This window comes from Gnatocerus cornutus, chromosome 6 (assembly GCF_029298725.1).
Source record: "Gnatocerus cornutus isolate USDA-ARS CGAHR chromosome 6, icGnaCorn1.1, whole genome shotgun sequence".
Lineage (NCBI taxonomy): Eukaryota > Metazoa > Arthropoda > Insecta > Coleoptera > Tenebrionidae > Gnatocerus > Gnatocerus cornutus.
In genome coordinates, this window is record NC_142238.1 from 10,287,848 (window position 1) to 10,308,104 (window position 20,257).

At 36.0% G+C, this 20,257-nt stretch overlaps 5 protein-coding genes across 6 annotated transcripts; 4 read left to right on the plus strand and 1 right to left on the minus strand.

Moving 5' to 3' along the window:
- On the plus strand, positions 1 to 2,550 carry LOC148172769 (uncharacterized). Its single transcript, XM_088039796.1, has 4 exons — positions 1 to 55; positions 175 to 243; positions 632 to 838; positions 893 to 2,550. Exons 1-4 carry the CDS (start codon positions 1 to 3, stop codon positions 2,548 to 2,550), a joined length of 1,989 nt encoding a protein of 662 aa, XP_087895922.1.
- Positions 2,551 to 3,965: 1,415 nt separating this feature from the next.
- On the plus strand, positions 3,966 to 10,320 carry Ask1 (apoptotic signal-regulating kinase 1). Of its 2 annotated transcripts, XM_088040012.1 has the most exons (12): positions 3,967 to 4,253; positions 4,322 to 4,533; positions 4,583 to 4,777; positions 5,198 to 5,337; positions 5,385 to 5,721; positions 5,774 to 5,924; positions 5,981 to 6,450; positions 6,504 to 7,563; positions 7,994 to 8,126; positions 8,439 to 8,501; positions 9,132 to 9,534; positions 9,585 to 10,320. In XM_088040012.1, the coding sequence occupies exons 1-12, from the start codon at positions 4,211 to 4,213 to the stop codon at positions 10,200 to 10,202; spliced, it is 3,825 nt and encodes a 1,274-aa protein (XP_087896138.1). In that variant the 5' UTR covers positions 3,967 to 4,210; the 3' UTR covers positions 10,203 to 10,320. The 2 variants fall into 2 exon arrangements, with proteins under 2 accessions (XP_087896139.1, XP_087896138.1); XM_088040013.1 differs by lacking the exon at positions 8,439 to 8,501 and having other exon boundaries at positions 3,966 to 4,253.
- Positions 10,321 to 10,700: 380 nt separating this feature from the next.
- Positions 10,701 to 19,021, minus strand: LOC148172771 (muscle-specific protein 20-like). The gene is made up of 3 exons (XM_088040015.1): positions 18,867 to 19,021; positions 13,104 to 13,315; positions 10,701 to 11,104 (listed from the first exon to the last, which is right to left on the minus strand). Exons 1-3 carry the CDS (start codon positions 18,894 to 18,896, stop codon positions 10,792 to 10,794), a joined length of 555 nt encoding a protein of 184 aa, XP_087896141.1. The 5' UTR covers positions 18,897 to 19,021; the 3' UTR covers positions 10,701 to 10,791.
- LOC148172772 (myophilin) lies at positions 14,165 to 15,338 on the plus strand. The gene is made up of 3 exons (XM_088040016.1): positions 14,165 to 14,255; positions 14,505 to 14,792; positions 14,842 to 15,338. Exons 1-3 carry the CDS (start codon positions 14,250 to 14,252, stop codon positions 15,055 to 15,057), a joined length of 510 nt encoding a protein of 169 aa, XP_087896142.1. The 5' UTR covers positions 14,165 to 14,249; the 3' UTR covers positions 15,058 to 15,338.
- Positions 16,902 to 18,814, plus strand: LOC148172773 (protein takeout-like). The gene is made up of 5 exons (XM_088040014.1): positions 16,902 to 17,129; positions 17,178 to 17,326; positions 17,866 to 18,094; positions 18,211 to 18,360; positions 18,408 to 18,814. The coding sequence occupies exons 1-5, from the start codon at positions 17,069 to 17,071 to the stop codon at positions 18,566 to 18,568; spliced, it is 750 nt and encodes a 249-aa protein (XP_087896140.1). The 5' UTR covers positions 16,902 to 17,068; the 3' UTR covers positions 18,569 to 18,814.
- Positions 19,022 to 20,257: the final 1,236 nt, after the last annotated feature.

Here is a 20,257-nt window from a genome sequence, read left to right on the forward strand (position 1 = left end):
ATGAATTTTTCATTTATTTATGACCTTTATGGCGTCGAAAAATTTGTTAAAAATTGTAACTTGCTAATTGTGAAAAATGAAATATTTGTGTTATTCACAACTGATAAAGTGATAACAGAAATTTAAAAAATATTAAGCCCTACTTCAAATTTTAAGTTTAATTGTCTGATAAAGTTTACCTAAGTTTAAATTGCGTGCTTAGTAAGTCTCGTAGTTCCAACCCAAAACATTTTCGTTACAAAAGTAAGTTAAATTCGTTATTTTTTATTCTTGTTATGCAATCCTTCCAGAGCTAACAGTTGCATTAACCGATGTGGCAAAAAATTGCTAACGAAATCTAAAATTTAAAGAATTCTAGCTCTGTTATCACGTTATCAGTTTCAAGGCAGTGAAATTCAGTTGTGTTTGTTTGCAATTTTTGTTGTGGTTTTTTTTTTCAATAAACATGCATAAAGGACCAGTTTAGAACAAAAATTAAAATTAAATAAATAAAAAAAAAATTTGAAAGTTAGCTTTAATTTTGCTGGGCAGTGCATCTTATAGCATCTAAAAAATCAAGACACTTTTTTTTTATATTTGCAAATTGGTGGATGCGCCACATCTAAACAAATAAAATGACGTTTTTCTCTAGAAATGGAAGACATAGTGGTCGGCATCGACCTAGGTACAACAAATTCGTGTGCTGCATGTTACCGCAACGGGTCAACAAAAATTCTGGAAAATGCAGTCGGTGGTAGAACCACACCTTCCGTGGTTTACTTCACAGACAAAAATCAAGTAATTGTTGGTGAAATTGCCAAAAAAATGGGTCGTGGAAATCCAAAGACTGCGGTTTTTGGTAAGACTATCACATTGACACTGTTACACAATAGTTAATAAAATCAACTTTCAGAAATCAAACGTCTTGTTGGTCGCGAAAACAGTGATCCTTATGTACAGAATAATTTAAAATATTACCCGTTTAAAATTGATGAATCTTCTGAAGAAACTACTATATTAATACAACATTCAGATCATTCAATAAAGAGAACTCCTTTGGAAATTAGTGCTGTGATCTTAAAAGCACTCAAAGCTGACATAGAACAAAAACTTGGATTTTCTATTGAAAAAGCTGTCATTACAGTGCCAGCTTATTTTAATGTTAAACAAAGAGAAGTGACGCTTGGTGCTGCAAAAGACGCTGGTTTTACAGTTCTAAAGTTATTGAATGAACCGACGGCTGCGGCTTTGACGTATTATTCCGGAAAAATCGGTGATAGTAACAATGGAAAATATTCGCTAGTCTATGATTTAGGAGGTGGAACTTTTGATGTTGCTATTCTTAAGTTACAATCACCCAACATTGTCATTATTGGCGTCGATGGAGACAGTCACTTGGGAGGACAAGACTTTGACAACATAATAATTGATTATGTCTGCAATGAACTGAGAAAACACTACAATTTTGATGAACAACGTGATAAAACAATAACCATAAGAAGACTCCGTAACATGTGCGAAGAAGCAAAAAAAGAAATTTCTGTAACTGATGAAACGTCTATCATAATTGAAATATTTGTCAAAGACCAAGATTACGATATGATCACCATACAGTTGAAAAAAACACAATTTGAAGAAATGGCCGATCATTTATTTCAAAAGACGATTCGAATCATCGACCGCTGCTTAAAACGATGCAACTTATCGAAAGAAGATATTGATAAGGTGATACTAGCGGGAGGTTCCACTCGTATTCCTAAAATACCACAACTTCTTGTCGAGTATTTCGGTAGGAATATTTTAAGTCACGAAATAAATCCTGATGAATGTGTCGCCGAAGGTGCTGCTCTGCATGCCGCTATGTTATCAAACAATCCTTCTCAAAAACTCCCCAACTTGAAAATAACCGACGTCACTTCTTTGTCTGTCGGCGTCAAAAAAATAGGCGATATAATGAGTGTTATGATACCACGCAACACGCCCATCCCTGTGAGTGTCTCAAAAAAATATTCCAATGTTTACGACAAACAAACCGCCATGAGTTTTAGAATCTTCGAAGGTGAAAGGAAGAACGCCGCGAAAAATAATTATTTAGGAAATCTGGAAATAACAGACTTGACTCCCGCACCACCGCGTAAATGTAAAGTTGCATTCACGATGACTATTGATAAAAACGGGATTTTGACGTGTTCTGCGAAAGAGAAGTATAAAAACAATGTTAAAGAGTTAAAAGTCAGTTATACAAGAGGTCACAGAAATGACAGTGAAATCAACAGTGCATTACAAGACGCGGAGACTCATAAAGACGAAGATGAAGAATTTCTAAAATTGGCAGAACTAAAATCGTACATTTTAGACTATTGTGTTAGCGCAATTCACAATTTTGAAAAAAAGAATTTGATTCACATGTATAAGGACATTTACGAATTGTGCAAGAACACACAACTGTTGGTGGAAATAGATGCTGACGAGAGCAACATTAGAAATTATCTAGAAATCATAGAAAGTCAATGTGGACCTATTGTGCAGTTATTTGAATTTGAGTTAATGCCGCAGAAGATAAACGTCTAGTTGGGGGTTTAACTTTGCGGGTTTAATGAAAACTAAAAATCTTATTTTAAAACCTTAATTGCATTAATTATACATATCACTTTTAAATATATATGATTGAACTAATTTTACTTATTTTGATTGTATTTTCCATACTTCTAGACCGCAGCATTTTAACCGTAACAACATTAAAGGTCTAAAGACAGATTTTGGCAGCTGCGTATCCAATCAGTCATTGTTCCGCGTTTGAAACGCTTGAGTACTAGACATCTACAAAATTTCATTAAAATTTCCAAGTTTTTTATAAAATGCACGGAAGTTTTTGCCAACTTTTGGAATAAACCTGAAACAATTTTTTACGTCTTATGGAAAAATATAAATCTGTTCAAAAATGTTATTATATTATTTCAGATTTGATTTTATGTTTTTTTAATGTACCTACCTAAATAACATTTTATAACTTTGCTGAAGATACGATAGAAACATGTAATGTTCTACAACTGTAGGTAGGTAGAAACATTCATTTAATAGGTAATTACGGGTAATCACGAGTAGAATATTAAAATTGAAGAAATCAAATAACAGCTTTCAAAAAAGGTGGACAACGTATCGATTATTTTTTTTTGCAATCAAATTATTAAATTATGAAACCACAATGTACCTAATTATTGTGCATTTATACAAAATCAATATTAATGTTATTAATTTATGCAATCTGTAATTGTAGTTAAGAAACGCTCAAAGTAGCGTTCAGTTCTTCCAGATTCAGAATTTAATCAGAACGTTGTGGACCACATTAGTCTGGAGCGTAAAAAAATCTCTTAATTGATGATATGGTGCAAGAAATATTTCTTAAGAAAGAACCCACCGATTAGGGAAGCGTTGGTAAATCCGAACAAGTCGGCTCACACATTCCTAGCTTTTCGCCATAAATAAAAAGTTATGTAAATTGTCAAAACAAAGCGCAAAAAAAATTTCTGAACGTAAGTAAAAGAAGACCCCTTTTTGCAACAAAATGTTGATGCAAGAATGCGAATTTTCTTATCTCTAGTAATTTCTGTGTGTCCTCAGCATTTACGACTTGAAAACCAAAAATGTTGTAAAGACCGTAGATAGCTACAAGCCAAAGATCCTAATTTTCATAACCATTTTATTCGAGGATTAATAAGAATTACAGGTTACAGGTTTATTAGTATTGAAAGACATTTTATTTGTGACACAGTAAGCATACTTTAATTAGGTGATTTTATCACACTGACGCAATGTTGGTTGCATATACAACTTTTTTTTTTTTTTTAAATCACAAAATATGAGTAATTCTGATTGTTTACTTCAATAAAAGAACTTATCTGTCCAATAAATATATGATTAGATACAATACAATCTGTCTGATCGATTTTTCCAACCAAATGTTACATGTAATTCTCGGAATTCTCTCTGGAATTTACGGAGGCGTACAACTTTCAAGGTCGTAATAAAACTATTTTTGACAGATGTCATTTGTAATATTTGTGTAGCATTCAATTATGCAAGCAATTTATTTTTATTGTTATTTATGAGCTGAAACGATCATAAATGCAACGTGAGACAAAGTGATGTGAAGTCAATTAGCCACAGATGAAAAACCCTCCATTTAGTTTGTTTTGAGAAGACACAAGAAGTTTATGTTGTGGTATAAAACATGCCTGCTCCTCCAATTCCCACAGTCATTGAGCCTGACGCAGGTAAACTTTTGAATCATTACGAAAACAAACTTAGTCTTGAGCAAATACAACGTTTTTTGTTTTCACAGAATGTCGGAGTGTCACAGACAGTGTGGGCTCACATTCGGACATTTCGGGGCACACGTTACAAGCAGCGAATGCTACGATGACAAGGCCCCACATGGATGTCGTTTGTGTGATTGATATCTGCCAGTCAGGGAATTTAGCTCACAGAAAGAAAGCTCTGGATGAAGTAAACCAAGCATGTCTTCAAGTGGGGGCCACTTTGAATCACATTCAGGTTAGTTTAACTCTAAGTAAAGTACATATTATTAAGTTTTGATTTTCAGTTTGAAAAGTTGGATTTTGGGGAGGCTAATGTTGTGAGCAGCTTCTACAATGCTGATATGGTCATTGTGGATTTTTCATTGCCAGTGCAGAAAAGCACTTTGTCTTATCACTTGGGAGTGAGGGAGAGTTTCAACATGAAGCACAACATTTTGATTTACAATGATACTGATGCTGAGGTCACTGAGAGATTGAAAGTAAGGTTATAGCAAAATAAGGTTTTATTCTGATCTTCTCTGAATATGATTTTGGTATAATAAGAATTTTTCTTCCTGTGGTGTCATGTGTTAACCTCAATGAGGCCATTTGACATTAAATCAAAGCTCTCAATTTTAGTAATTTGTGGTTTATCACCACAAAAATTTGCGGGGGAATTAAAACTTCGATTTTCTAATTACGCTAAATTAATTATTGAAACAAAGTGAAGCAAGTCCTTCAGTTCAACTTTCTTGACGTCACATGTTCTTAGTAATAGTTTAAATAATTTGCTATCTTAAGACGTAGAACCTTTAATTTCTACTTTTTATTAAGATGAATTACATGTGACGTCATATTTAGCATCCCAAAATTAATACCACAGAATATGGCAAAAAGCGATCATAAACTTAACTTTTTAGTGCTCAACCCAATACCCTTGCATTTCCTACATCTTATCAGAAGACAGCATGTGCGTAACAACAGGACGCTCCAACGACAGCGGCGAAATTCTCCATCAACGGTTAAAGCGCTCATTACAAGAAGTCGAAATTCAGAGCAAGTAAGAGTACATTTATGTCCTGTTCGGTTTTTGTACCTTTTTTTAAGGGCTCACATGAAGGAGAAATTTTTGGCCGATTTAAAAAAACTTAAAGAAAACAAAAGTGGTGAAGAGCTCCAACAGTCTTTGCACAACATCAGGAAACGTTTGGACGATCCTAACGTTTTGTCAGGCGATGTTGTACTAAATATGTTGTTTTGTTTTCGCGATATTCAAGATTATGATGCTATGGTCCATTTGGTTGATGACTTGAGGTCTCTGCCGGCAACTAGAAAGTTTTTGAATTCTTACATTTTGTATTTGTATGCTTTTGCTTTAAATCGACGAAAACAAAAAGGGGACAGAGAAAAGGCCTTGAAGGTTTGCATTGACGCTTTGGAAAAGGTAATTCGGAGAAAACTCCTCGTCGGAATTAATTAAATCAATGCGATTTTAGCGTGAAAACCATTTTCCCGACATGATTTGTTTGTGTGGGCGCATTTACAAGGATAAATTTACCGAGTCGGATCACAAGGACCAAGTTAGTTTAGGCCAAGCGATCTATTGGTACCGAAAAGGGTTCGAGGTACAACCCAACGAATATGCAGGTACTTAAAATTTCGAAACAGGAAGAACAGTATTAATAACTGTATGGTCTCAATAGGAATAAATCTGGCCACGCTACTGGTCATTGGTGGTGCTGATATTACCGGCAACGAAGAGCTTCAACGCATCGGCATGGTCCTCAACAATCTTATCGGAAAAAAAGGAAGTTTAGCATCTCTCCAAGACTACTGGGACGTCGCTACATTTTTTGAAATTTCGGTTCTCTTCCAACACTACTCAAATGCCGTCCAAGCCGCTGAATGCATGTTCAAACTAAAACCACCAGATTGGTACTTAAAATCGACCATTGGTAACATCCAATTGATTGATCGCTTCCGGAAAAAGCGGGACGAAGAGGGTCCTCCTGAAGAAAAAATCTTTCATTTCTGGATGGAGTTTTTCCTGGAAGCGACAAAACCACCTGCGAAAGAGAGTTTCAGATTCCCGGCGCTGATTCTGGAACCGAGCAAAGAGTTCATGCCGAGTTATGTCTGTGTGAATCTGGGGGCGGATCCCCAAACTTTACAAGTACGTTGTATTGTCAAAATGACGATCTAGCATTCTTATGTTGCTTATTACAGGTGACGAATCTCTGCGTCAAGAGTCTGAAGAACAACTGTACGCAAATCCATGACTGGGAGTTTACCGCAAACAACATCCGCAGTGTTAGCATTTACAAACGTGACGAGCGTTGTCTCTTCCTTTACGTCCACCACAACTCCGACGACTTCCAGATCTTCTTCCCTTCAGAAAACTGCCGACAGTTTTTCTACGAGCTAATTTTAGAGTTGACCGACCACCAGGAAGGCCTCGTAGAGCCTGAACCCCCACGCGATATCCGTTACGAATACGAGCGCGATGAACAAGGCAAAAGAATAGTTTTAGGCAAAGGAACCTACGGCGTGGTGTATGCCGCTCGAGATCTAAACACGCAAGTAAGAATTGCAGTGAAAGAAGTCCCTGAAAAGAACCTAGGCGCTGTGCAGCCTCTTCACGAAGAAATTCGCTTACACTCTCAGTTGCGACACAGAAATATTGTACAATACTTGGGGTCATTGTCAGAGGATAACTACTTTAAAATTTTTATGGAACAAGTGCCTGGAGGCTCGTTAAGTGCTTTACTGAGACTAAAGTGGGGACCGCTTAAATCAAATGAACGCACAATGGTACATTACACTCAACAGATTCTTGAAGGTTTGAAATACCTCCACGATCAAAAGATCGTTCATCGAGACATTAAAGGAGATAATGTATTGGTTAACACGTACAGTGGCGTTATCAAGATTTCTGATTTTGGAACATCAAAGAGATTAGCGGGATTGTGTCCCAGCACTGAGACTTTCACGGGAACTTTGCAGTACATGGCACCGGAAGTTATCGATAAGGGACAACGAGGGTACGGTGCTCCGGCCGATATATGGTCCTTGGGGTGTACAGTTGTGGAAATGGCGACGGGAAAGCCCCCATTTATCGAACTCGGGTCTCCACAAGCGGCTGTTTTTAAAGTGGGGTATTATAAGGCACATCCACAGGTCCCTGAGGAGTTGTCCGATAGAGCGAAACATTTTATCTTGAGGTGCTTTGAGCCAGATCCAGATCAGAGGGCGTCAGCAGCACAACTTTTGGAGGATCCGTTTATAGGTAGGAAGTTTGAGTTTTTTAATTGCGGAGGAAATGTAGGTCGTATCATGAAATGTTTAATTTACGAGCGGAAAATTAGCTCAGGGATCTTTGTTCATTAAATAAAAAATACGATCGTTCTGTCAAGAACTGGAAGCAAATATTTATTTATCTGTTTTAATATGGGAGTTTAAAATTGTTGAGACTGTTCAAAGTTGAGTATAATAAAAATGTTTGATTTCTTGACGTAGCATATCGGGACGTCAACTTGGAGGTTAAGTATTTATTATGTTTGGAGAATGATTTCAACCTCTTGTCGCGAGAGTTCTCTTTAGATATGGGGAAGATTTTCCGTTTTTTGTCGCGCACAGGTACTTTTTTGTCCCCGTTCTTTATAAGATTTCAACATCCCTTTCGTTTTTCTTATTTAAATCGTCTGAATTACTTCCAGGTTCTGAAAGGAAAAAGAGTGTTCGGTTGAACACCGAATTTAACCGCAGCGTTTCTGTCCCCGTGGACAAAGTGGTTCCTCGACTTCCAGGCTGCAGTGCTCCCAATCAAACTCCCACGACGCCAGAATCGGAGTAAGTTTGATAATCTCGCCGGTGGTTTGCATGCTTCTTAATCATAGTTACAGGATGTCAGCAAAAACCAAGATAAAAACTTTAACCTTTTGTTTAATAAAAAGTTTGTTTTGTTTTGTATGACTGTGAATGTGTGCGTGTGAAGATGATAGTTTCAAATTTTCTCATCATCAACACGGACGACTGGTATTTCAAATATTCATGGTAATGTCTTTTTGGTTTGTCTTGTGATGTTTTAGTGAGGTTAAGTCTTTTATTAACACTTAACGTTGTGCTTTAATGCTTGTGGTGGTAATCGTAATTGACTTACAGCTCCCAAAGCAGAGGCTCTCTACTACCGCCCATACAAATGCCTACATCACTCACATTCAACAGGTAATCCTGTTAAACAACTAGGAAGTAGAGAAGTAGATTGATGTTAATTTGTGTTGCACCATTTCTGTGTCTAACCACCTAACTTGTTAGCGCAAGTGGCTTTTATTTGATTATTTTAACCTTCACTTTATTATTTTAATTAGAGGTGTTAACTAAAGGTCGATACAGATCGCGCATCGTCAAATTAAAGCTAAGTAGTTTCAGTCCGATCCATCTTTATTTGAAGAAGTTGCTCTTGCTGCTTTGATTAGATTCAATTAAATTAGAATCGCTATTTGCAGTTATTGACGGTTCATTGATTTATTGCGTGAAGACACACATACTTGAAGTCCTAGTCAGATCTTCAATTGTTTTAAAGTCGTGTACAAATAAAACGTACCTTAACTGCAAATTTTGTACCTTTTTAGTTCAGCTAATTTTAGTTAAATCTAACGATAAAGCAACCGTAGCTAAACCTTCTCCTGTGGGCGTCCTTTCTAATTGCTTCGTACCAAAAATCTATCTATTAATGGCAGTCTGCAGAAACCCCCTAAAAATGTCTCTTCTTTCTTAAGTTTCCGATGTCTTCCTTTAGACGCGCTTCAAAACCAACTTCGTTGAAGTTTTCTCTGATTCTCTTGTCGTTTTTAGTCTAGCCTCAACCCCGTCTTTGGAAATCGAGTCATGTCAAGACGGCACGGAACGCAGGAATTCTTCAGGGACTCTTTTATCGCCGGAGGTGGACGCCAGCGCCGAAACCGACGGCTTTTACCTCCTAAAGAAAGATTCGCAACGACGCACCACGCTTGCCAAAGTCCTCGCCCAAGACGGCGCAAAAATCTGTGATGTGTGGATGCAAAAAATCCGTGACAAATACATGGGGGAAACAGTGCTAACTCAGAAACATCTCGGGAGACTAATGGATGGTCTGAAGGATTATCTAACCGAACCGTCGTTATCCGTCGTTGAAAGTGCCGTGAGACAATTGAAGGAAGAGTTGGATTTTGATGTGACGGCTATAAATCAGTTGCAATTTGCGATTTATCTCTATCAGGTTACAGGTTGTTTTCTCTATCGGGGACTGTCTAAAATGTACCATTTCAGGAATCTGTAAATGACGTGCTAAGATTGCATCCTATCAAGCCGCATTGGATGTTCGCTTTGGATAATTTGGTCCGTTCAGGTGTTCAAGCGACAATCACGGTCCTCTCTCCAGAACTTGGAGAAAACTTGGCCAATCATAGTTCCCCCAGCACGGTAAATTCAGCCAAGTCGACAAAAAGCTCCGAAAACTTCGACTTACGGGATCAAGTTGTCCAGTTTCGTTCTGAAAACTCGCGATTACTTCAAGAGCTTTTGGAATCGCAGAAGCAGTACCACATGTTGGTTAAGCAATTAATTGAGAGCTTCCAACAACAATCTGACGCGATCAAGGAACTCTGTTCACGGCGTGAAGTTCACATGAAAGATGACTTTGAAGAAGATCCGAGATTAGCAAGTTGGCTACAAGGCCTGGGAATCAACGAATTTGGACGAAGGAAAATACTAGCGGAAGGATTTACTTTGGACGAAGTTTTATATAATATTTCTCGGGAGGATTTACAAAGAATCGGGCTCCGCGGCGCTGTGGAGTTCCGTATATGGCGAGCAATAGAGCAACACCGCCAGAGTACAACGGTTTTCATTTGTAACGGATTGTCAGAAGACACTAGTACTGTCTAAAATAATTTTAGTCGCCTGGCTTTTTAGCGGCGGCAGCCTTCACCAGACTGTGATTTTTTGTTTTTTTTTTCTGTAGAATCTTGTTTCATTTGAAGTGCAATTATATTTATTGTTTGAATATTTATTAATTTTCCTAGTTAGTACAAAGAAAAAAACAATTTTATTTCTAGGTTTTTAATCAAATTTGTTTTTAATTTTTGCGTTTTAATTGGTTGCAAGATTTAACTTTATTCTTTTATATTAAAAGTTTAATCTGTGTATTTACTTGGTAAAGTACTAAAATTCTAATCGTTAGTTGTAATGATTGTAATACTAATGTTCTAAAGTTATCAAGTGCCTTTACACTAATGCATCACGTTTTAGTTCAAGTTTTAATTTTACTGATTTTATTTTTGAGATGTTTTTACTTCGCCACATGGTAATTATTGCTGTTTAATCCTGTACAAGCCATGCAATAAATTTACTAAAGTTACAAGTGTTTGATTTAGGGCGACCCAATTCAAAAATATTCCTTTATTTTAATCTTCCAGAACATTTAGACACGACAAGGACACAAGGTACATAAATAGCATAAAATTAAGTACAAAAATTACTTTCCTAAAATAATCTTTCTTGAGGCACCAAAGTTTTGACCAGCTTGAGAGGCCCCCTTATTTGTTCCAGCTTGCAAGCCAATTATAGCCTCTCCAGCTCTCAACTGCTGCTCTGTGAATTCTCTCTTATTTTCTTCAGATGGTCTGGGCCCTAACCAGGGTCCTCTCCATTCGGGGTGCTTGTAAGCCGTGCGCCCAATAGCAAAAATAGTGATGGTCACGGCAGCAATGTTCTTTTGATCCCACAAATCGGTGCTCTGGAAGAGATCGACATCGGGAACTCCGTATTTCACGCAAGCCTTCTGAAACCTGAAAGTATGCAACCAGTTAGACAAAACTCTGTTACTTGTTCGCTTTTCTGTAGTCCTAATGCTAGATTTACTGATTGCACTAGTTGATGATACTGATTCCTTTGTTGTGTTAATTAGTTATCCGATTTTCATTAAAAGTCTGTTCCTGTTTGCGCCACAGCGCCAGGAAAGTCTGGTTTCGTTGAGATCTCTTCGCGTTTCTGTGACCCTACTGGCACAATTTCATACTGGATGATTTATGTAGAGCAAGTAAAATTTAATCGCGTAATCCGGCTAATTCGATCAAATTATAATGGGTAGACGGTACCAATTGGTCGAGTTCCTTATCGTCAAACGGGCCATTTTCTTTAAATATTTACAATTGGAACAAACGGATCCCGTTTAAAGTGGGACGGACAATTTAAGCACCAAGGACAATACCTGTGCTTCCTCGTACTATCAGGCAAACAGAACTGCGAAGAGAGTACCGACGAGGATTTTTACAGAGAGAAAGCGAGCAAAATTCGAAATTCTAAAACCTGCTGCTTCAAAAATAATGCAAAAAGTTGTAGTTCTAGAAATACAGTTCTATTGTTAGGTACTATAACTTCTATTTTTATTCTGATTAGCAGAACGCAATTAAAATAATTATTGGAATTGTTTGTTTATTAGTTGTACTGCCATATCTCCGTCTTTCTGCCGTACTGTTAAACAAGAAGTTAAAATTTACTTCGTCCGTAGTAAAGCATTTTTTGATGGCGAATGGAATCAATAAGATTATGAAAATCGTGTGTCCAACAAATAAAAAATCTCTTTTATGCTGATGAACTATTTATGCAATTCTTATTTATAACTGTAATTGAACTGCTAAACTTCAAATACAATTTTATCGGTCTTATTCGACAGACATTTCTTGATTTAAATTTGTGCTGTAACAAAATTCTGACGGTTTTTGGTTAGCACTTTAAAGCTCATATGCTTGTGCCATGACCAGATATCCTTCTGTTGCTGTCGCCTTGTTCAAATGAACGTTAAAATTTAATTCCTCTGTGGACGCTACGAATTTGGGGGCCATTTTTTTCTTCACGTTTTTATTTGACTTTATTTGTGAATTAATAAAGAACAAACAATAATAAATAAACTAATTTTCGACAAATTAATAAATACAAAAAGATATTTTTGGTGTGTCTAAAATATTTTGGATAATAACACCAAGAAATATAAACACCCGTCAACGTTGAGGAGGAATTTTCATTTAATGTCTCACTTGATTGAGCTGGTCTTTCGAAATAATCCTTGGCAAATCCTTTCAAAAATGGGGGATATGTACGCCTACCACTGCCCTCTCCCAGTGTCATTGCATAAATGTTCAGTTCAGGTAGATTTTACCTTGCCTTTACGTAAGAGGTTCAAAAAACAAAAATTTACTACTTTGAGCACAAAAAACAATATTTCAAGTCAAAACTCTCTTAAAAATTTCGTTCGTTTGTAAAATCTTGACACAGATTAATGAAAATATTTTTTCTCTTGTTAAATTTAACTGTAATATTTTACAGTAGAAAGAAAAATCACAGACTTGAATTGAACAAATGACCCTTTTCAATCTTAAATCCACTTAACTCAATGTTATTTGTGGTCGCGCTTATCCGGATATTGCCCAATCGCCAAAACAGACTTATTTTTAGAATTTAAAACAGCCAGTTTTAAGATTCTACATTTTATTGTCACTTCATCGGACCCCACATTGAGTTCAAAACAACAGAGGAAATCGATTTGGCTCATAAAATGTTGAATATAAACCTGCCAGCTTAAATTGAGATATTTTTCAGAAAATTGATATAAATGTAAAAATACCCCTTCTTCACACTTTAAACTTAAGATATTTATCTACGGTTGAAAGAGAATGAATGGAATCAGGTGGAGGACATAAATTTAAAAAAATTCATTCACACCGCTCGCTTTGTTGTTGCGTTTTCGCCAAGACTCCTTCACCCGAGTCATCGTAAACAAACACTTACTGGCTCAGATTGTCCATCATCTTGTAGTCTCCACCGGATGTGTTAATTTTCGTGATAATACCAGGAGCTAAGCGATTCATCAACCTGCAAAGGATGATCCCATCGCGAAGAGCGTATTCGTAAGGAACACCTGGAGGAAATCTTTCGCCAATTACGGCCTCCACCCAAGCTTGGGCTTCTTTTTCTTGCTCGGGGTCTCTTTTACCGGCAACCTACAAAATGAAAAAGAACAGACTTAATTTTAATTTAGTAGCTTCATTAAAGTCAACATCTGGTGGAAATATTTGGAAAGCGTTATTGGGTGCAAAATTATTTTTAGGTCAGTATAATCGACCACATTTCAATTTAATTTTACGGTCGTGAGCGCGTATAATTCTGAGCGCCTTGCGAAATTAGTTTGCGGTCAAAAAGATAAAAGGCGCCATACATTATCTTAATAATTATGTTGTTATCATGACTGTCTTACTCAATATTGTTCCGAGAATCTACGTTTATTTAGCGAGAATTTTTTTGAGTGGGAGAATGCATACAAATGCAGAAAGAAATGAGTTGCGGCTAGTGTTGGTTGCATATCTGCTTTAATTATAACAAGTACGAAAAACGAGTCAATTGCACTTTTCACCACGGAGAAAACAATAGGAAAAAAGTTCGCTCATTTTTCTCTTCTTCCTGAACAAAACTAGAAAATTGGAAAGCAGCATGAAACTTTCTGTTATTTTCCTCGTTATTGTCGTAATTGCATTCCAATAGAGCTGCTCTTTTGTGGTTGAAGCCATTGCATTTTGAATTTATAATTATGGAAGATGACAGCTTAATGTTGCTTAATAGACATTTATCACATAATGTTAAGTTTACTGCACAATTGTAAAATCTGGACATAATGAGAGTTTTACGACCATTATCCACATTGAAGACTTTTTCTTGTAATAAACTTCTAGAAAAAGTGGGGATCTACACTTTCGATCAACTTTGTAAACGTCAAAAAAAGCTCAAAATTCTTGGTAGTAAAGATCTGAATGATTTGAAAAAAACAAGCGTAAGCGTGTGTGTGCGACGCCCCCGCGTGGGCCTCCCATAAAGACCATCAGCTGGCAACAGACGCCTCAGTCAGTATCGTCGCGACGCCCAATTCATACACTCCACAACATGTCTGTAAGTTGTTCCTCTCACTTTTAATTTACTAACAATAAAGTCAGTAAAAACAGCCCACTTGTTGATTGAAAAACGATTTCCAATTTTCAACTTTTTGAATAAACTTTATCAAAACTAGCCTCCGCACAGGTGTCAATCTTGGCTCAATATCCGTTATTTTCCGAAATGACACCATACACAAAAATAACTCCGTGGCGTGTATTTTTGGAAGTGTTGGTTGCGGTGGAAATACATCATTTTGTATTGCAGAAACGCGATAAAGATTTAGAAAAACAAGTCTTGGAATGGATTTTCGCTGTGATCGGCGAACCCGCTCCAAAAGGGGAATTCGAGGATATCCTCCGCGATGGAGTCGTTCTTTGCAATTTAATGAACAAACTAGCGCCTGGAAGTGTTAAGAAAATCCAATCCAAAGGAACGAATTTCCAGTTGATGGAAAACATTCAACGGTTTCAAGCGGCGGCTAAGAACTACGGACTACCGCAAGAGGAAATTTTCCAAACTGCGGACTTGTTCGAACGACGAAACGTCGCACAAGTATAATTAATTATTTTCGTAAGAATCCCCCTTAAACTATTTTTTTCAGGTTTGCTTGTCTCTTTTTGCCCTTGGTCGCATCACCCAAAAGCATCCTGAGTTCACGGGTCCTTCACTAGGCCCTAAAATGGCTGATAAGAACGAAAGAACCTTTACAGAGGAGCAACTGAGAGCCCATGAAGGTGAATTGAACCTACAAATGGGTTACAATAAGGGCGCTTCTCAATCTGGCCACGGTGGTTTTGGCAACACTCGTCACATGTAAATTGTCGTTTTTCCTTTCTCCTTCAAAGCTTTTTTTATTTTTTATATCTTCATAGGCTATAAGTAGAGTAAATAAATTTTGTAATCTTTAATTTTATAACTTTGCCTATTGACATAGCGCAACTACCGAAATTTAGTATTTTTAGATCAAACAGCTGCATACTAAAATAGTTTGTCTACGAAACCACTAATGCAGAAATACATCAAGTGAGGAAGATGTGATTGTATGAAATTTATTTATGTTTCACTAATGTCTGTTATAAAAATACATTGTTACTACGTTTTGTGTTTCATTTTTTTTCATTTTCACTCAGTTGTAGTTAAATGGGAATTCTTACAATGACGTAACTGCTCTAAGATGTGGAATTCTGCTCTCAGCTTTCACTCAAGCAGGAAAAATACTTGAACTTGAACTTTCGGGTTGAAAATATTGGTAACTTGTTACACAATTAATGCTTTTGTTTATATTTTCTTCATGAAGTAGTCAAAACAACTTTGATGAGTACTGATTTATTGATATTTTACAATTTAAATTGACTGAAGGTATAGACCACGTCTTATGCAATTTCCGAGCAGTTTTTGCCAATTAATGGAACATCAGGTGTAAAGTTTTATATTTAGACGAGGTGCTTTTTTTAGATTCACAAGAGATTTCTGGAATGAACAGGAATGCAGTTAATTTTTTATTACATTTTTTTATTTACGTAAACACAATGAGAAAACATGGATTCACGATTATAAAATTAATGATAATTATAATTTATCGATTATTATGAAAGTAGATGTTTGAATCTATAGGAAACAAGAAATAATTGTGATTTGTATTGAGAAATTTATACCAGATGATTTCCTAGAAGATGATAAATATGATCAGGATAATATATTTAATTAGTAGATCAAAATAAAAAGAAATTAGAATCTGCATCCACGAAATCTATGATAGAACTATTTTAAGCAAAGTAAATAAGGAAAAAAAATTGTTGCAGGAAACAAATGACATAAGTCAAGCATAAGTTTATAGCATCTGGAAATTCTAAAAAAAATTGCAAATGATTTAATCTGAAGATTTTTAAGAATGCATAGAAGCAGAAAGTATTCAAAATACCCAATGAATTTAAGTAGGAATGTGAGTTAATAGTTCTGTTATTTTTATTACCCTTGAATGGCAAAAATCTATCGAAATCGCGTTTTACTAATACAATCAAAAAATGTTGACATGTAACATAATTAAAAATAGTGAGGCAATGTGGTACTTAGATAACTATTTCATGGTGACAAAAAGTACTTACGACATAAAACAATGAGAAAACAATAGACTAATTTACGAGCATGTTCATTAAAAGTAAACTGTAGAAAAATTATTTAATTAACATTTTGCTTTGTCTAATAGTCCTCCGCCAAATGACCTCACTGCATTTTTCATGTCCTTTTAATCCTTTCCTTTCTATAAAACAGTCTGTTAATTTATGATAAATACAGAGAAAGCAGGTCAAAGTATCTTCACACTTCAAAGATAATATGTATTACGTAAGTGTAAAAATCAGATCGCGAACGAACCGGAAATTACCTTATCAAATAACATGAAAATCTTTTCAAAATCGAATAACCCGGAAGATGAGCACACGTTTGATTTATCGAAGGGTGGAATAGGCCTTTTTTTGACATTTCGCAACTAAATAATAATTTAAGGAGTAATTAAAACAGTCTTAACTCAATCTTGTTTAGCAATCATTTGACAACCTCGAAGGAAGTTAACTAAACATAAATTACAATAATAATTTAATAACAAGCATCGCGTGTCGCCGAGACGTACTCAAAAGAAAATTAAGTATTATTGATTTCCTTTGGCCCCCACTTAACCGTCCAGACATAAAATGGAAAACCAACAAAAATGGCATACACTACCTGTTCTGTGCTAGTTGCGACAATTATGTAAGAAAAGACTCATAAAGCAGAAACTTAGTGAAAGTTTATCTGAATATGAGTCGATTCTGAGCTCAAGATAAGTCAACATGTTGCGAAGTATCTTGATCGTGTGCTTCTTACAAATAGTGCAGGGAGTTATCGAACAACGTGAGTATTTCAAATTGTTAAAAATATGAAAAAAACGTGATTTTTCAGCTGGATATGTGAAAACGTGCTTGAAAAGCGAACCGGGATTTATTAATTGTTCCACTCATGCTGTTCAGTCGTTGTTTGATGCCATTCCTAATGGGGAGCCCGCGATAGGGTTGGACCCGCTGGATCCCTTGAAAGTGCCCAGAATTAAGGTAAGAGATTTTGGAAGAAACGGCTACTTTAAGCCAAATTTTTATAAATGTTTACGATTGTAAGACCCAGCAGGTCACTGCCAAGAGCAACACGAAACAATTTATAAATGAGCTTTTTTATACTTTCGTTTGCAGCAGTTGTGCTCTAATTTTTCTTCGCGCTTCACGAAAATAGAACGTTCATACTCAAAATAATTTAAGTTATTGGTTTGGCTGAGTTTTTACCAAACTTGCGTGTTCACTTTCACAGCTTGTAGCATTAATTACATGACAACTCGATTTAGTCTATGTTAGGGAGCAACAAGATTTGTGTAATAAGAATTTGACAACAGTGAATGGTTTTTGGTGTAAACCACCATAACACCATTTTTTTTGCAATTAAGATTGATTCCCTTGCCACGTAACAAATTTCGCAAATTTCCCCGCAAACAAAGCCGATAAAAACCAACTAATCACAACTCATCAAAACTCAATTCGAAAGTTTTCATTACGTAATCACCTGAAAATTATCCAACCAAACTACAGTAGTTTCTTTAAAGATCCTCCAAGGAGGTGGAGGACCTGTCACAGTAAACGCATCTTTGACTAACGTCACCGTCCTGGGATTTGGAAAAACTCAAGTTTTGTACAACAGCGTGGATCCCGTTACGTACGACTTCCTCACGAAATTGAGACTCGAGAAGTTGCGCATAGATGGTTTGTACGAGCTTTTAGGACGTATCTTGGTCATCCCGCTTCGGGGGAAAGGAAATTGTTGGTTCGATGCCAGTGAGTATTTTCGGGAGAAAATGGGTGTGGGAGATATTACTCTCCGTGTATTGTTTATTTGGGCAAGAAATATACCAGGAAAGCTGCCAATGTAGATTATGAGTTGTTTTTTGCAGAAAATATCGACATTGTTGCTAAAAGCGACGTCATTCTCGAGAAGCGGGAAGGCTTCCACTTCTTCAACGTCACTGCTGTCCACGTGAAATTCAGTATCGGAGGTCTGAGGTTGTACATGCACAATTTGTTCGACGGAATTAAAGCTTTAGGTAATTTTGGGAAAATTTGTAACACAAAAGTTAATTCTTGTTTGCAGAGGATTCAACAAACGCGTATCTGAACGCGAATTGGCGCCCTGTGGCGGATTCTCTCAATCCCATTCTTTCGAAAACGATAGAAGACATAATGATTGATATTTTACGAAAAGTCTTTGATAACATTCCAGCCGATTATTTTATCGGAGATATAGAAAATTGAGATTTCGTTTCGTGTTCGGTAGATTAAATTTAGAAAATCGACACACTTTCCTGCGCTCCTGAAATATTTCCACCATTCCACCAATCATAAACAAAATTTAAACTTAGAACGCGATGATTCACACGGTTCAGAAGTTTATCACATTTTTTACAAAAATCACCCCTCATTACATGTTTCATTTTAGTTTTATTTATTAGTGACTAGAAATTGTACAATTTTGTTAATAAAAAGTAAAAGTAAACACGTTTCTTGACATTGAAATAAATTGTTGAAACTTTGCAAATTTATTTAAACATACCTGCCACAAAGGTCTCGATGGTCCAGGCATGTTTCTAAAAACTGTTCACTGATATTATCACCTTAACACTGTGAAGATCAGAGGTTTGCAGGTTAACTACGTATATTTTGAACCGGACCGTTCTTATAGTGATCCATTTACAGTGGCGTCGCGGAAAGTACGCCCACACTGCCCAATCAAACAAAACTTAGATCCCTTAGTCATCGTGGTCGTAGGTCTGTGACGAAATTTTCGAAAATTTGTGAGTGTGACTTGGCATTTGTGGATTTTCAACGCTTGATTTATTGATTTGGGGCCAAAATATGCACAGAATAATAATATTCGTGGCCAAATGGTTATATTAGAAAGTCCGAAAGTGTCCTTTTTGTAATGCGCCCAGAAAAACAAAGATGCAATCTCTATGTCCATTTTCAGAATAAAACGTAGAAATTATGACAAGTCACCTACTGTTGAGGCACAGTTATGGCTAACACACTTCCGTTACAAAACGATTCAATTATTATTAATTAACAATTTAGTAATAACAATAATTTTTATTTTTTGGCATTCTTATTTTGATCGCAATTATGAAATCTAGAACAATTATATAAAGAAAATTGAGGTCAAACAAACAAGCCAAACTTGCTAAAGCTTGTGTTAAATAGCAAATATCATTTAAAATAAACAATAAAACTTGTGCTCTTCTAATTTTTCTTCTAATGCTTTTCTAATTTTTCATTTTTTTTATTTGCCGGCGAGTCAATAATCTTGCCCACCTATGTCCGTTTGCCTACTCAAAATTATAAATTATTTTCTGCTTAGTGTTGTGACTATTAATCACTAATGTGACACTCCAAAATAGTTACAAAATGTTATTTTAATTCTATGACGGTTTCTTTTTTTGTTGTAGGCAGATTATCTATTTATAAAATGGTTTCAAAGCACAGACGTGCCTTCTCAAAATGTGTTTACTCATACAACTATTCTTGACTTGGACTTTAACGTGTAATAACAATAAGCATAATATGAATAATTTTACCGCAATTATATGATGTTATGTGTTTATGTTTTTCGAATCCAAGACATGTGGGTCGATGTAGTTACGCTTGTTTTTGAAACAACATTTTCGGAATGTAATTAAAATTTCAATTTTAAGAAACATGAACAAACTCGGCTTTAAATAGTTCTTGTAACTGAGCAGAGTTAATAATATTCATGTCAAAAACAGAAAATCTCTCGAATGTCATGCTATTGTTATCTGACTACAGTAATTACCAACGCTACAAACCTTTGAAAATTTAAAAGATTTGAGTTTTCTTGTACAATAATTGTATTTTGGTATAGGTAGGTACTCTTAAAATTTCATTTTATGTTAACTGCCGCCTTGCAACTTTGTAAGTTGGCACAGTTAA

Coding starts and splice junctions, on each gene's coding strand:
- LOC148172769 (XM_088039796.1), top strand. CDS start 1: ATGAATTTTTCATTTATTTATGACCTTTATGGCGTCGAAAAATTTGTT. Junction 244..631: donor AAAACATTTTCGTTACAAAA/GTAAGTTAAATT, acceptor GTTTTTCTCTAG/AAATGGAAGACATAGTGGTC. Junction 839..892: donor TCCAAAGACTGCGGTTTTTG/GTAAGACTATCA, acceptor ATCAACTTTCAG/AAATCAAACGTCTTGTTGGT.
- LOC148172773 (XM_088040014.1), top strand. CDS start 17,069: ATGTTGCGAAGTATCTTGATCGTGTGCTTCTTACAAATAGTGCAGGGA. Junction 18,095..18,210: donor AAATTGTTGGTTCGATGCCA/GTGAGTATTTTC, acceptor TGTTTTTTGCAG/AAAATATCGACATTGTTGCT. Junction 18,361..18,407: donor CGACGGAATTAAAGCTTTAG/GTAATTTTGGGA, acceptor TCTTGTTTGCAG/AGGATTCAACAAACGCGTAT.
- LOC148172771 (XM_088040015.1), bottom strand. CDS start 18,896: ATGCCTGGACCATCGAGACCTTTGTGGCAG. Junction 13,316..18,866: donor CATCGAGACCTTTGTGGCAG/GTATGTTTAAAT, acceptor TTCATTTTGTAG/GTTGCCGGTAAAAGAGACCC. Junction 11,105..13,103: donor ATGATGGACAATCTGAGCCA/GTAAGTGTTTGT, acceptor GCATACTTTCAG/GTTTCAGAAGGCTTGCGTGA.
- LOC148172772 (XM_088040016.1), top strand. Junction 14,793..14,841: donor AACGACGAAACGTCGCACAA/GTATAATTAATT, acceptor TATTTTTTTCAG/GTTTGCTTGTCTCTTTTTGC.
- Ask1 (XM_088040012.1), top strand. CDS start 4,211: ATGCCTGCTCCTCCAATTCCCACAGTCATTGAGCCTGACGCAG. Junction 4,534..4,582: donor CCACTTTGAATCACATTCAG/GTTAGTTTAACT, acceptor TTTGATTTTCAG/TTTGAAAAGTTGGATTTTGG. Junction 9,535..9,584: donor TTGCGATTTATCTCTATCAG/GTTACAGGTTGT, acceptor GTACCATTTCAG/GAATCTGTAAATGACGTGCT.